At 36.6% G+C, this 13,352-nt stretch overlaps 1 protein-coding gene across 1 annotated transcript; it reads right to left on the reverse strand.

Moving 5' to 3' along the window:
* Positions 1-5,633: 5,633 nt before the first annotated feature.
* LOC139720078 (uncharacterized) lies at positions 5,634-13,015 on the reverse strand. The gene is made up of 4 exons (XM_071631451.1): positions 12,727-13,015; positions 11,372-11,431; positions 8,823-9,344; positions 5,634-5,882 (listed from the first exon to the last, which is right to left on the reverse strand). The coding sequence occupies exons 1-4, from the start codon at positions 12,931-12,933 to the stop codon at positions 5,850-5,852; spliced, it is 822 nt and encodes a 273-aa protein (XP_071487552.1). The 5' UTR covers positions 12,934-13,015; the 3' UTR covers positions 5,634-5,849.
* Positions 13,016-13,352: the final 337 nt, after the last annotated feature.

The following is a 13,352-nucleotide window of genomic DNA, read 5'->3' on the forward strand; positions in this document are numbered from 1 at the left end:
GACTATCTGTGCTATTGGCAAAGCATTCTATTTTGAGTAAGTCGTGATCATGTATGTCTCGTCTATGTAAAAATACATGAGGTGTGATTTTAGAGGTATTGTTTTGCATGACTTGCAGTGATGCTACGATGTTATTTCAAAAAAAAAATGAAGAATTTACATCTGACAGTGAAATAGCCAACATTTGTTTTTCGTTCTTGTATGTTTGATTCAGTAGAGTGCATTCAATTTATAACGTGCATAGTTATAACGAAATTCCGGTCACAACGAAACAAAAAATCAGGCCCCAACATCATCCGTTTTGTCTTTCAGTGTTTTTTTCGTATGTAACGAAATTTCGATGTGTCGAAAGGGAACTGCCAGTTCCCAGGACTTTGTTATAACGGGAGTCCGCTGTATTTTAAAGTATTGCATGCAATCCCAATTATGTCGACCATTGTGTGATGAGAGGACGTTCGGTTTAACAGCACGAGGATTTTAATAATGATTTCTTATCCTTAAACAGCGTTGATGTTGGCGGATTTTCATCTTCTCCTCCTCGTTCTGTTTGCCTTCTTTTTCTACTTCTTGTTCATTATGGAGAGCTTTAATGTATTGCTATAGCGGACCGGAAGCAACTGTCTGCGTAGAAAAGAATGTCTTGTCAAAATCTAATTTAATTTCGTTAATGTTTAACAATTTGAGATGCGAAGAAAATATATATTGTGTCTTCCAACTGTCATTCTCCTCTTTTCAACCACCTCCCCCGGTTTTTTTTTTTTTCTTATCTGTCTTCTTGTATTCTTTATTTTCTATTTCATCCACGTTTCTATCATTGTTTCTCATGTCAAGTGTGTATGATACAAACGAAATAATCTCCACTTATGTATACTTCAAAACAAAACAGTGGAGTCTGGCGTATTTGTCTTACTAACACGCAGTAATTCAAATTGTTGTATTGATTATTTTCTATTAGCTGTACCAAGCAGAGTGATCAAGTCATATCATGTTAACATTGCTATGAAAAAGTGAATTTAATTACGATGTATCCTTCACACTATTGTTCTACACGAGTCACGTAAGATAGACTGCAATGTATACTAGTGCACCCTGTAGTCCTTAAAACGAAATTCCGCCCCATTACATTTCCATTTAAAGTGCATGGACGGAAAAAAAGTATAGCAACGATACCATACAAAGTCGTTTTACTATCGTTTTATATCAGTTCCAATCGCATGGACTGAGTCTACATTTCCGCTAAAGCTGCAGGTGAGCTCACCTTACTGCATCCGTGACGGTTGGTAGATCATTGTTTTATTTGCAGACATATATCCTGAGGACCCATATGTGTAGCTCTATAATTATGTAAATCGTATTGAAAGCACTGTGAATATTGCTGTAAATTATAATTGCATTAAGTTTGTCAGGACCGTGTGACTTATCTATTCTCGTAGTCTGTATTTGAGAAGACTTATCCAAATCCCAGAGTAATGTTGTGTATTTCTTTTCTTTTCTCTGTTTTTGACCTACGTTTCCTGCTTGAAAGAGCACGGTGTCTCACAGTGTGAAATACAATTTGAAACAAACTCTGAACACATTCTGAACACAATGTGAAATCTATTCAGAATGTGTTCACACTTTGTTTCAAATAGTATTTCACACTGAGACACTTTGCTCTTTTCAGAAGGAAACGTTGGTCAAAAATAGAGAAAAGAAAGTGAATTATATTCAAGCATCTTAAAGGGATGGAATAGTATAAATTATAAAATGGGCTTTAGAATACCTGTAATCTAATTGGTCGATTGGGATTGCATTGATTGTTACTGATCCACACTGAGTTGTGCGTCTGATAAAATCAGAACGCATGACTTAAGTCTTGTTTAGTGTAGTAGGTGTACCGGACGCATAATAGGGAAAACGGTTGCATACTATGAATTTACGGACCCATTTTATACACAAAATGATGAACACGCCTTTTTCGTGGATCACTGAGAATTTCATGCTCTCGTTTAACTTTGGAACAGTCTAAAACCTACTCGCTGCGCTCGTGCCTTTGAACAGTTCCAAAATTAAACTCGCGCATCCGATTCTCACCGATCCACTCTGTCCTGGCAGTGCATCATTTTTATATTGGTTGAGGTGAGGATTCTAAGTTAAACCTTTTTTTTTTTTTTCCAAGGAAGCACTTCATGAAATCCTAAAGGGCATGTATTTCTAAGAGGAATTCAAATTTTCATATTTGATGAAAATCAGTTTCAAAATGGCTGAGATATCCAAAATCAAAATAAAACAAAGCGATCAAAATGAAAGGATGGTCCTATCTTTTTGTTAGGATCACTTCATTTGGGATATCGCAGCCATTTCAAAACCGATTTCCATCAAGTAAACTTTAAATTACTTTTAGAAGTACATGTTTATTCAGTGACTTTGAAAGATCATGAAATTATAAAAGGAATTTAAATTATTAGTCATAAATACAGGTTCCTCGTTAACGCTAAGTTGTACGTCATTTTTGTCATTTCTATTTTATCTCTTTCCTGTGGTACTTAAAGGAAATTAAGATATCGCAGTTTTCTTGACAATCCTTTATTAATTATCCTGATAATCCACGGATTCTTAATGTTTTTGTGATGACAGCACGCATCTACAATGTCCGAACATCAAACTGGTAGTGAATAAAATGGAAAGGGTTCTTCATTGAGCTTTTATTTCGCTGGGAATTAGTTCTGAAAATATGTGATTTGTAATGAAATAAAAGGCGGACATTTGAAATGGATTCTTAGTTTTTCTTGTCATTGTTGTCATGGATGTATAAAGAATGATATGAATAAGACAAACCTCACTTAGTTCCTCTATAAAATGTAGGTTAGGTTTAGTATAGGGTTCTTACCATTATTATTGTACAGAAAAAACCCCCAAGAGGATTGGGTAAAACCAGATGTCTCTGAAATTGCATATTAATCTAGAAGTGCATTGTATCGAAGTATGTCCCCTCCATAATAACACCATATAAAGTGAAATTTAAGACTTAATACCTGAAAGAAAATGCTTCTAAACCACATTGAAAATTACTTTTTTATCATATCCCACGGACGAATAGCCTCCGTATTACCACTCTTGCCTATACATCTCTCTCTCTCTCTCTCTCTCTCGCTCTCTCTCTTTCTCTCTTTCTATTCTTTATACACGCTGAATGAGTCAAGGAAAATGCATCAGGCAATTTTAAAAAGTCATTTGTATCCTTTAATGCCGATATTAAAATTCTAAAACATTATAAACTACACCTTCATTCACATTGATGTTAATTCAAATTAGTGTTTTCATAGAAATTAAAAATTCAACCACTCTTTAACAAGGCATCCCATTGATATTGACACATTTGAATCATTCCATAATACATTATACTCTTAACAGCATTGCATCATTCTTGCTGCTATGAAATCTAAAACTCATAGGAACACGTTAATAATGTCTATGTGATGATTTGATCAATATCAGCACAAGAATAAAATCGTCAACAAATTCTCACAATATTCTCTCTTTTCTGCAGAACAGCAAAGCTACGTAGACAAGATATGACATAATTTCATTTTCTCTTCTGCCATTCCTTGCTTCATTGCAAATGCTTTTGCAATCTTAATTAATTTTGACGTTAGGTGACAATTACATACATTTACAGAACATCATTTTACTCAATTACTGTGCTTAGAAAAGCACAATGACTTAAAATAAGTCCATAATGACCACATCATGGATTTATATTCCTATCATTTCGATACCATTTTATGTATTGAAGGGTGATCTTTTGAACATAATTGGCAAGGTGGCAAATATAGCAGGCCTTCTATTGATATTGGCAGCCAAGAATAATTTGACATAAGAGACTTAGAGATGGACAGAGATGGACTGATATATATATATATATATATATATATATAGAGAGAGAGAGAGAGAGAGAGAGAGAAAGAGAAGGGGAGGGAGAAAGGATGTCTTCAATATATTGATAGATAGACTGATAGATAGATAGATAGATAGATAGATAGATAGATAGAATGAATGAGGGGGGGAGAACGGATATCTTCAGCATCTATACCCCCTTTCTTTGCTTCAAATATGGGTTCAATGTTCACGGTAGGCCTACTGCATTCGCCCGTTATCACACTCACTAAATTCATCGTTTACGGTCAGGATGTAGTCTTCCCTCAAGTCTGTTTAATCGTCATTCGCTGAAAACACCCCGAGTTAAAGTCACCGGACAGTAAATGCCAACGAATTCATTTACACATTTACAAGGGAAATTGCTACAATCAAGAAGCGTACACAAAGTTTGTATTTCGAGATTAGAATTCCCATGCACGTGATAAAATGCGAAGCAAATATGATGTATACGGAAAAATAATACAAAGCGATATTACACCCAGTATTGCAGATGACACCTCAGTAATGATTATGTTTTCATAAGCAGTGATAGACTATGATGATATCCATTGATATCACCGTATCAAAAATACCGAAGAAATATTGTTTACAGTCATAGAATGAAGTGCTGCGAACCCCACAATACATTTCGTTCCTCACAATGTTTTTTTGAGGAAGACTTAGTTAATCTCAATTGATCACCAGAAATAATAACAACAAGAGCAACAGCAACAATGCGTAATGTATTAAAACAAAACATACGGCATGTAGGAATGAAGTAAAAGTGCATGTCGATTTGTATTTTTACTTTTGTATTATTTCTACCTTTTTAAACAAAATGAGAACGAAGAAACATGAATCTTTCTTGATGTCTTTAAAAGAGTTAGTAGAATTGTAAATAAGCGTCTTCCGGTAAAGTCTAGTCAAGGCTTGTAAGCTGCAATCAAGACGCATTCCACAAACCAGACTATGAGGGCAGTATTCCTAACTGGCTCCATTTCTTTGCCAGACTGAAAATAACGTGATTGATTTCTTGCATTTAGTTTTTTGAGGACGACTTTTCTTTTTAATCTCCTAGCGAACTTTGCACAGGCTTTTGAAACCCCATAACCAGATAATAATCATAGTGAAGAATAATAGTTTCAAAGAGAAATAGAAATGAAATAATTTACATTTAATATGGATTAAAGAAAAAAAGTATAGAATCATTAAAAAAATCGTTGACAGACTAAAATCAAAACAATCTTTAAAAAAAGAGAGAAAGTAAGGACCACTTTAACATTAGCGATTCACCACGCGCGTCATTATTATAGACGCTTCGTTGTTTTAATCCTAGTGTGTTCATTAAATTTATTTCCATTGATTTATATAAAATGCCTCATCGGAAGAAAGCCTGTTGGTGTTAAGATGTAACATGCTCTTACCGACAAATTGCAAAATAAAAAACAAAACAAAAATTATTTCCAAGTTGACGAACTGCTGTTTTATAAGTGGAATATACCTTCTTACTTCTGGAAAATGAATACAAAAGGGTGTTGAGATGAATCTGCGGGAATGGTAAAATAGATTTAATCATTGAATAATCGTCCTTGAATGATAATACCAGCCGAATACCAGCTCCGTACAAATGTGCCAGGCAAACATCCAAACATTCCTCCCGTGTAGATTACGCATGCGTAGATAAATTCATAATCACGTACACAGCTTTCAAACAGTTTGTTCTGCGCATGCTCAGTGGGACCTGCTGAAGAACTTGATTTCTCGTCTGCTCGATCAGGTGGTGCATGGAGTCAGTCACGTGGCTTCAATGAATTGCGTCTCTTATACCTTGCGAATAATAGGTGCCATCCCTCAAGAGGGTGATGCAGTTTTCCCGACGTTAAAACGATGAATGTGCCAGAATGCCCTCTTGGTTAGATATAATACATACCATGGTCCCTGCCGTCGGCGTGTTATGTCTTGTATATTTCATTATCCTTTACAATCTGTAAGAAAAATATAGAAAACGATTATGATGAATTTCTACTCGTCTTTTTATGCCTATTGTTCCCCGCCTGGAAGCTCATTTCTGTGGCATAATCAAACTCTGATTGTTTTATTTTCTGTTTTTCTGCATTGATGATTAACAGCAAACTGCTTACATTCATTTAATTGCTTCCAAAGCTCTTGATATCCCTTGAGAAGATTCAATAATTTCTTTGCAGCATTTTACGGCGGAATATGGTGTCAAAGAAGAGTAATCCCGAGTTTGTAATATATGGAAATAAAGTCAGCATTCACCAAATAGATAGAGACTCGTCTAGACATATACATGTAAGCTTCAAACACCCAGGTTTCCAGATACTTTTCTTATAGCAGATAATACACTTAAATGTTTACAAGAATCTCATTGAATGCATGAAAGTTGTCGTCAAATCAAGAATTGTGATTAGACAATTCCGATAGAGGCACGAAGACACAAGAAGCGTTCATTTGTCAAGGGTCGAGTCATTGATGAGGGATGTTTCTGGCCGGAACACATGATGCCTTTGAACCAAAGATGGCGCTCTATCGTTTGACTGCCTTTTTTTTGGGGGGGGGGGGGGGGATGGCGGCATTCATAGTATTGGTCACTTTGTCCTACTACCCACAGTGCCCGACATCCGAAATGCAGAGCAAAGCAACATTAAACGCCTTCTCAAAAAAGAGTTTATAGGAAACGGAGACCAAGGTTGAGGCGATGGCAATCTTCAGACTCCGAGACTCGCACCACACACAAGACTTTAAAAATGTAATTTTGTTGGACTGTGGTTAAACACGACACAGGTATATCTGAACTGTCAAAAAGAATGATTATAAAATCGGAAAATGAACGTGCCCTTCAAAAAGAAGAAAGATATAAAGGTAATTACCAAATGAAAGCAAAAACAAAGAAGCAAAATTCCATGCGAATGGTGTCATACACCAAATAATAAAAGAAAAGACAGTGCAAGAAAAATACTGGTGAAACAAACAAACAAAATACAAACAAGGCATAAATAGAGCGTATAATGCATAAAATGAAATAAACAATGTAAATAATCATATAAACTGTCAGCTTTAACAGTGCTGCCCTTTACTTACCGACTTTTCATCGAGAATCTAATACGATTGCATGAGTATGAGTAGAAATATAGACAAAAATATGGAAACATGAATCGTTTATGTTATGTCAAGTGCTGTTATTCAGTGCATGACCCTTACATGCTGTATATTGCCTGATTATGTTGACCTTCTAGCTTTGCTATCTTGACGTAATTAAAGATTATGATTGTAATCTCAGAGGTTGTTTGCTAGTCTTTGTTTTCGAAAGTCATTGAAAAATAACAAGGAAACAAGATGAATTGTATTTGCTTGCCTTGAAAGCACACATTATACCCCACCACTGCAAAAGACGTATTCCGAATTTCCTCCTCAGTGAATTTTGCGAATCCTGTTTGAAGTATAGTATGATTCAGTTCTAGATTAAGTACTTATAATGGAAATCAACCTACTAAGTATCTTCGGATGTGTATAAAACACATAACTTGTTTCTGTGTGGTTTTCTTGCCTCATATTACTGTTGCAATGATCTTAATCATGTCTACAAGAATAAAGACCGGGTAGAGTGGCGAAAGAATGATGGCCCGATTGAATAAACCAGTTCGTAGTTAGGTCATGTGCACGTTGGTATAAATGACTTTTCTTTTTCCTCATTTGGTCAGGCACTTCATTGTCATTTTCAAAGCGACAATACCAAATAATGAAATTGATGCCTGCTATGTTAACTGACCGACAATTCCGGTGAACTTGTCTACGTGAAAGTTCATTCTTTGTTTAAACACGAACTCCATAAACTGTTACGTTGGACAAGCGTATGCCGCTGCGTTGAAAACGAGTGAAATGCCTATAACCAACTGAGAAAAAAAAAAGAAGAAAGGTAATTTGCACCAATGCGTACATGAGTTGATTACGAACTGGTCTATTGATCTTTGTGCGCTGACCAATGGGGGTTGATTAAAAAAAAATACTAATAGCGCCGGCCTGTTAGAATAGAATTGCTGTCAGCAATATTGTGCATCGCAGCGTACGGTGTTTGTACACTATTCGGTAACGTTCGACTCCTGTCGGTTTTCTTCGATTACCTGTGTATACTCGTATAGAAATCAGTGATAAAGCTGTACAATTATTCCTTACGAGAATTCCAAAATACCATATGTCCCCCCCCCCCCCCTCAAAACAAAAAAATACAACGGGACCCTCCGCAATGATAACTTTAAAGATAATAAACACAATTTCTTGATACAAACTACAACTCATTGCCCACATCATACAGAAAACCCCATTCAATTTGATTCAGAGGTCAAAGAGAAATGAGGAATTTTGTATAGCATGTCAGAAATCTCTTCCCTCCCAGTTCTGTCTATTGTATTCACACACAAGAGCATCCAAGTGCTAAACTTGGAAGAATCAGACTCATGACGTCCTTTACAACAATCCACATTTCTCTATGACCGCTTAACCAAACTGAATGGGGTTTTCCGCAAAATAGAGCTTAGATGTTGTATTTTAAGACCCTGAGGGAGCATTTAGACAAATTAATCATATTGGGTGTTATCAATGCGAAAATCTGATTGTATTTTTTTTTTTGACATACTGTATATCCGACTCGGGCCAGCCTTGACAATTCATGGCACCCCCCCCCCCCCCCCCACCCACACATACTAGGTATTTAATGTCTGAAGTCCTAAAGGTGTTATTGTTAAAGAAAAAATTGTTCTGTCATATCCAAGAACTAAACTTTTGTGATAGATACAACAAGAAAACTTCGACTTTAAGGGCAGAATCGTGATGATAATAGAAAAAAAGATCGATGCAAATAAACGGGTTTTTATCCGGGTTTCCATATGGGTTTCTAATTGACTCACCTCCGAACGTCCGGGGCAACAACAACTTATGCAACAGACTAGCATGTCAGTGACCGAAAAGGGCGTGGTCATCGCATTGGCTGTTGACATGGCTTCCGTCATATTGGTTGAGCTCGCGTTCGAGTTCATCATGGTGTCATTCATCATGGCGGTGGTCGTATCGTTCATCATGGCGGTGGTCGTATCGTTCATCATGGTGGTCGTCGTATCGTTCATCATGTCCATTCCTATGGCTGTGACGTTCATCATACTCGTCATATTCGAGTTCGTTCCGTTTATCGCGCCTGTGGTCGTTTCGTTCGACGTGCTGTTCAAAAACCCTTCTGATGTCATCCCCACTGTCATAGCAGCTGTTGTCGCCGCCGTCGTCGCTACCGATGTCGTAGTAGTCGAGGAATTTTGAAATCTGGGAGGGATCTCGACGAAGTAGCCCCCCTCGTATAGCTGCCAGGCTGGGAGTCCCACAGCAGCCAAGGAGCAGACAATGGTCAGTAAAGCCAGGATCGAGAGACCACGTGTACTCTGCATGTCACAAGAAAAATTATGAAGCAACAGAAGTTGATACAATCCATGGAGGGCTCACACCTGTAAATAAAATGGAATGTCCCTGACCGCCTCACCAATTCGTACCAAAGATATTAACATAAATGAAGAAAAAAAACATAGTAAAAATCAGAAATGCAGTTTGGCAAAAAAAAAACCTGAAAATAGGGCCTATTAGGTGCAGATATTGAGTATTAATTCCTCTACAAACTGCATTTTGGTTGGAAGATGACAGCTTTTCTCATGGAATTTGAAGGGACTATATATATTTCACTGTGTGTACGTACAGAAAATACGTGATTTTTTGTTTGTTTTTTTTTTGGTGAAAAGAACTCGTAGTTGCCAGGGCTTTGAGAATCCCTGGAAAAATTCAGGTTAGTGAAAATGAAACACCTCATTTCTCCCAGCTATTTTACAGAATCGTTTGAAATGTGAATCTTAACACACGTCTCTATGGGGAAATATTTACTCGTGTGAGCCCTGTAATAAACATGTGACTATTCACTGAAGAGAATGCGCCCTCTTTCGACAGCTATCATATATTCACATAATATGTGAATATTATTCCTACTGTACAACATAATAATTCTCTCGAACTTTCAATGTGTTCCCATCAGGTCACTTGTAAATGTTAAGCAGGTCGATATGCTAAGGCAACCTTGTTTGAAAGACGCTCGTGGTGGAACATATTTGTCTAACTATCATTGACATCAGGTACCAGACGTTTTCTTTAATAGTAATGAGCAAAGGGATAGGGAGAGGGAGGGGGATAAAGTATGAAAAGTCATGTTTTCATCGTGTTCTGTATTGTATCTAAATTGTATCGGTCATTTAAAATTGATTTCATATGCACTTGGCAATGAATTGAGGTAAACATTGCATGTATACTGGTATCTCCATTATGTTAAGAGTTTTTATGTGTATGATTTCCCCAAAATGTTTCTCTCTCTTGTCACTTTTGAATTCATTGCCAATTGTGTGAAAATTATGTGATTTTGATTTAATTTTAAACAACACATCAATAGAAAAAAAAATACATATTTGCCATTTTCAATATGCCCTCATGATGTGTTTCGGTACTTTACTATAATTCCTCGAGCGAACAAATTTTGCGTGGGATGTGTGAACAAACATTATAAGTCCAATTTCAACTCTCTTCTACATTGTAGCTTCACGTAGCGAGTACTTACATCTCTCTCTCTCCCTCTCTCTCCCTCTCTCTCTCTCTCTTTGTCAATGCATTGACGTGTAGAAGACACCAGGCGGAGATCAATATGTAAAACAATAGCAGGATATGTCCGCGAACATATGGTATTGTCGTATGATATATATCTATCACACTTCAGTGATAAATTAATCTTCATCCCTCCGTTCCCTCTCTCTCCCTCTTTCCCTCTCTCTCTTTATCTCTCTCTTTCTGCTTGCAGTCTAGATCATAATTATATTACTCCCGGAGTATTCAGATTATTAAACAGCCCCTATGAGACACAGACAGACAGACAGATAGACATGCAGACACACGAACATACAACCACACACAAAAGCTACGTACAATAAACTTTAACTACCGTAAACTTGCGCAATTTGGCCTACTTTGTTGTCATAATTTGCAGATGATATTGACAGAACAAGTCTAGTATAAACTTATGTTTAAAGATTAAAAAGTGATGACTCAACAGTGAGGGATCGTATGGGCGAGGTGGGCGAGGAGCATTTGTAAACAAAGGAAGTTAACGTGTCAGGAAAATTGAAAGAAGACACTTAGGAAAAGAGAAAAAATTCCAGTATTTTGTAACCTGAAAGTGATCTGAATGAATAGAAACATTGATAAAATAACATTAGTAAAGGACATTATAAATGACCCCGTATTATCATTATCATTATCATGAGTATACAAAGCGTTTTCTTTCACTTTGGCATGAACATTGACTTAAGAAATTTGAAAATTTAAAGTTGTACCACGACATTGATGAATCGTTCTCAAACACAGAATGTAACAAACTCACGCAGCCGTCGTCACTCCACGTCTTGGCCATGTGTATCGCCCCCAGTCCAGTAACCACCGCCTGGAGGAGGATTGAGAAATATGAAATAGTATAGTATATATTTTGAGATAGGTATATAGATAGAAAGATGTCTGCAGATAGATAGATAGATAGATAAATAGATAGATAGATAGATAGATAGATAGATATATGGATAGACAGATAGATAGATAGATAGATTGATAGATTGATATACGGAAAGATAGATAGATGGGTAAATATATATATATATATATATATAATTTATATATATATATATATATATATATATGGATAGATAAATAGATAGATAGACAGATAGATAGATGAATAGATAGATTGATATACGGATATAGATATATAGATGGATAAATACATGTAGGGTAGATAGCTAGATATTATATCTAGGGATAGACGGATAGATATATAGATAAATAGATATGGAGAGATGATAGATAGATAGATAGATAGATAGATAGATAGATAGATAGATGATAGATGATAGATAGATAGATAGATAGATTGATAGATAGATGATAGGTGATAGATAGATATATTTAAATAGATATACAGACAACTGAGTAGATTATAATGGAGCGGTAGATAAACAAAGAGAAAAATAAATTTTATCTATAAATGGACAAAGAAAAAGAAAGAGAGATACACAGAGATAGATAGATACACAGATGAATAGATGGACGACAGACATGAAGAGATAGGAGATACATAATATGTATCAATAGAGTAATAGATAAATTGATGGATAGATATCGATTGAGGAACAGGAAAATTGACAAAACAAAATGTGTAGACAGATATGACGAAAAGAGAATACTGACCAGCTCAATGAAAATGTGATAAATTATTATTGAATAAGTACTTCATTTTGTGCCTCCTCTCAGGAAAATCAGAATCAAAGAGGGTTTATTGACGAGTAAGGGGTCTGTTTAAACCCCTAAGCATTGCTCATTGTAAGGACGTCCAGCTCGAAACCATTATGACTACACGGACGATCACACGTTGCAGTATGTTACCTTTTATGATGCATTAATGGATTCGGGGAAAAAAAGAAATTACAAAAAAAAGAGAGATATGAATTTGTCTCTGGTCAAATAAAGATACGTCTCTTTCCAAGTTATTGGCGTTCGTTTAAGAAATACATGTATATCAAGATACTGTGTGAGTGTCTGTGGGGAGGGTGCATGTGTGTGCTCAGTTGCAGTATTGGGATATTTGTCCGTATTCATAAATTATGTGTTTTGATGCGTAGATGTGATTTTGTGTATCAAAATACCATAAGTTTCCAGTCAAACTTCTAATAGTGTAAGATGTCTTACCGCTATCCCTGTGGTCGTGACGAGGACGAAGTAGAGATAGTACTCCGCCATGACATCGGGGAGAGTCACGTAGCTGTCGATGAAGAAAGCGATGGCGATGCCGGCCAGGGCGAAGATGATACCTAAGATGATAAGGAACGCGCCCGACGCTTTCAGAGTGCGGAGTCGGCAGTCGACCGACTCGAAGCTACAGCAGCGGCAACACATGCTGAATGAGCGGAGGAGGTTGTGGCGTATCGCTGGTATCAATTAGGGAGGAGTAGGAGCTGAGATGGACGCCGGTACCACGGGGGACCTATGAAGAGAGAGAGGGGGAGGTCATTAGTGGAGAGATTTCGTCGCTTTGTCAGCAATATGACCACACAGAACACGTAGCAGTCTACTGTCATTGGAGAGAAAACGATTTCGAAAAGTGTCATAGGTGTGAATAATTAAAGGTACACGTGAATCGAACTGAAAATGGTTCATTGTGAAGTTACATGACATATATCATTTTATGATGTGTACGGTTTTTTTTTTTCTGCCACTTTCTATGCATTAGATTAGAATAAAAGTACTCTCTGAAAAAAAAATAGAGTGAAAATACTCACTCTCAAAAGAGTGAATACAAAAAAGAGTGAATTTAG

This window comes from Diadema antillarum, unplaced genomic scaffold (assembly GCF_040938485.1).
Source record: "Diadema antillarum isolate AM-2024a unplaced genomic scaffold, OU_Dant_1.0 scf00000010, whole genome shotgun sequence".
In the NCBI taxonomy this organism is placed as follows: domain Eukaryota; kingdom Metazoa; phylum Echinodermata; class Echinoidea; order Diadematoida; family Diadematidae; genus Diadema; species Diadema antillarum.

Excerpts from the sequence above, each read along its gene's own strand:
- LOC139720078 (XM_071631451.1), bottom strand. The coding sequence starts at position 12,933 with ATGTGTTGCCGCTGCTGTAGCTTCGAGTCGGTCGACTGCCGACTCCGC. Across the intron at positions 11,432-12,726 it reads TCACGACCACAGGGATAGCG|GCGGTGGTTACTGGACTGGG; the intron begins GTAAGACATCTT and ends ATCCTCCTCCAG. Across the intron at positions 5,883-8,822 it reads GTTGCCCCGGACGTTCGGAG|ATTGTAAAGGATAATGAAAT; the intron begins GTGAGTCAATTA and ends TTTTTCTTACAG.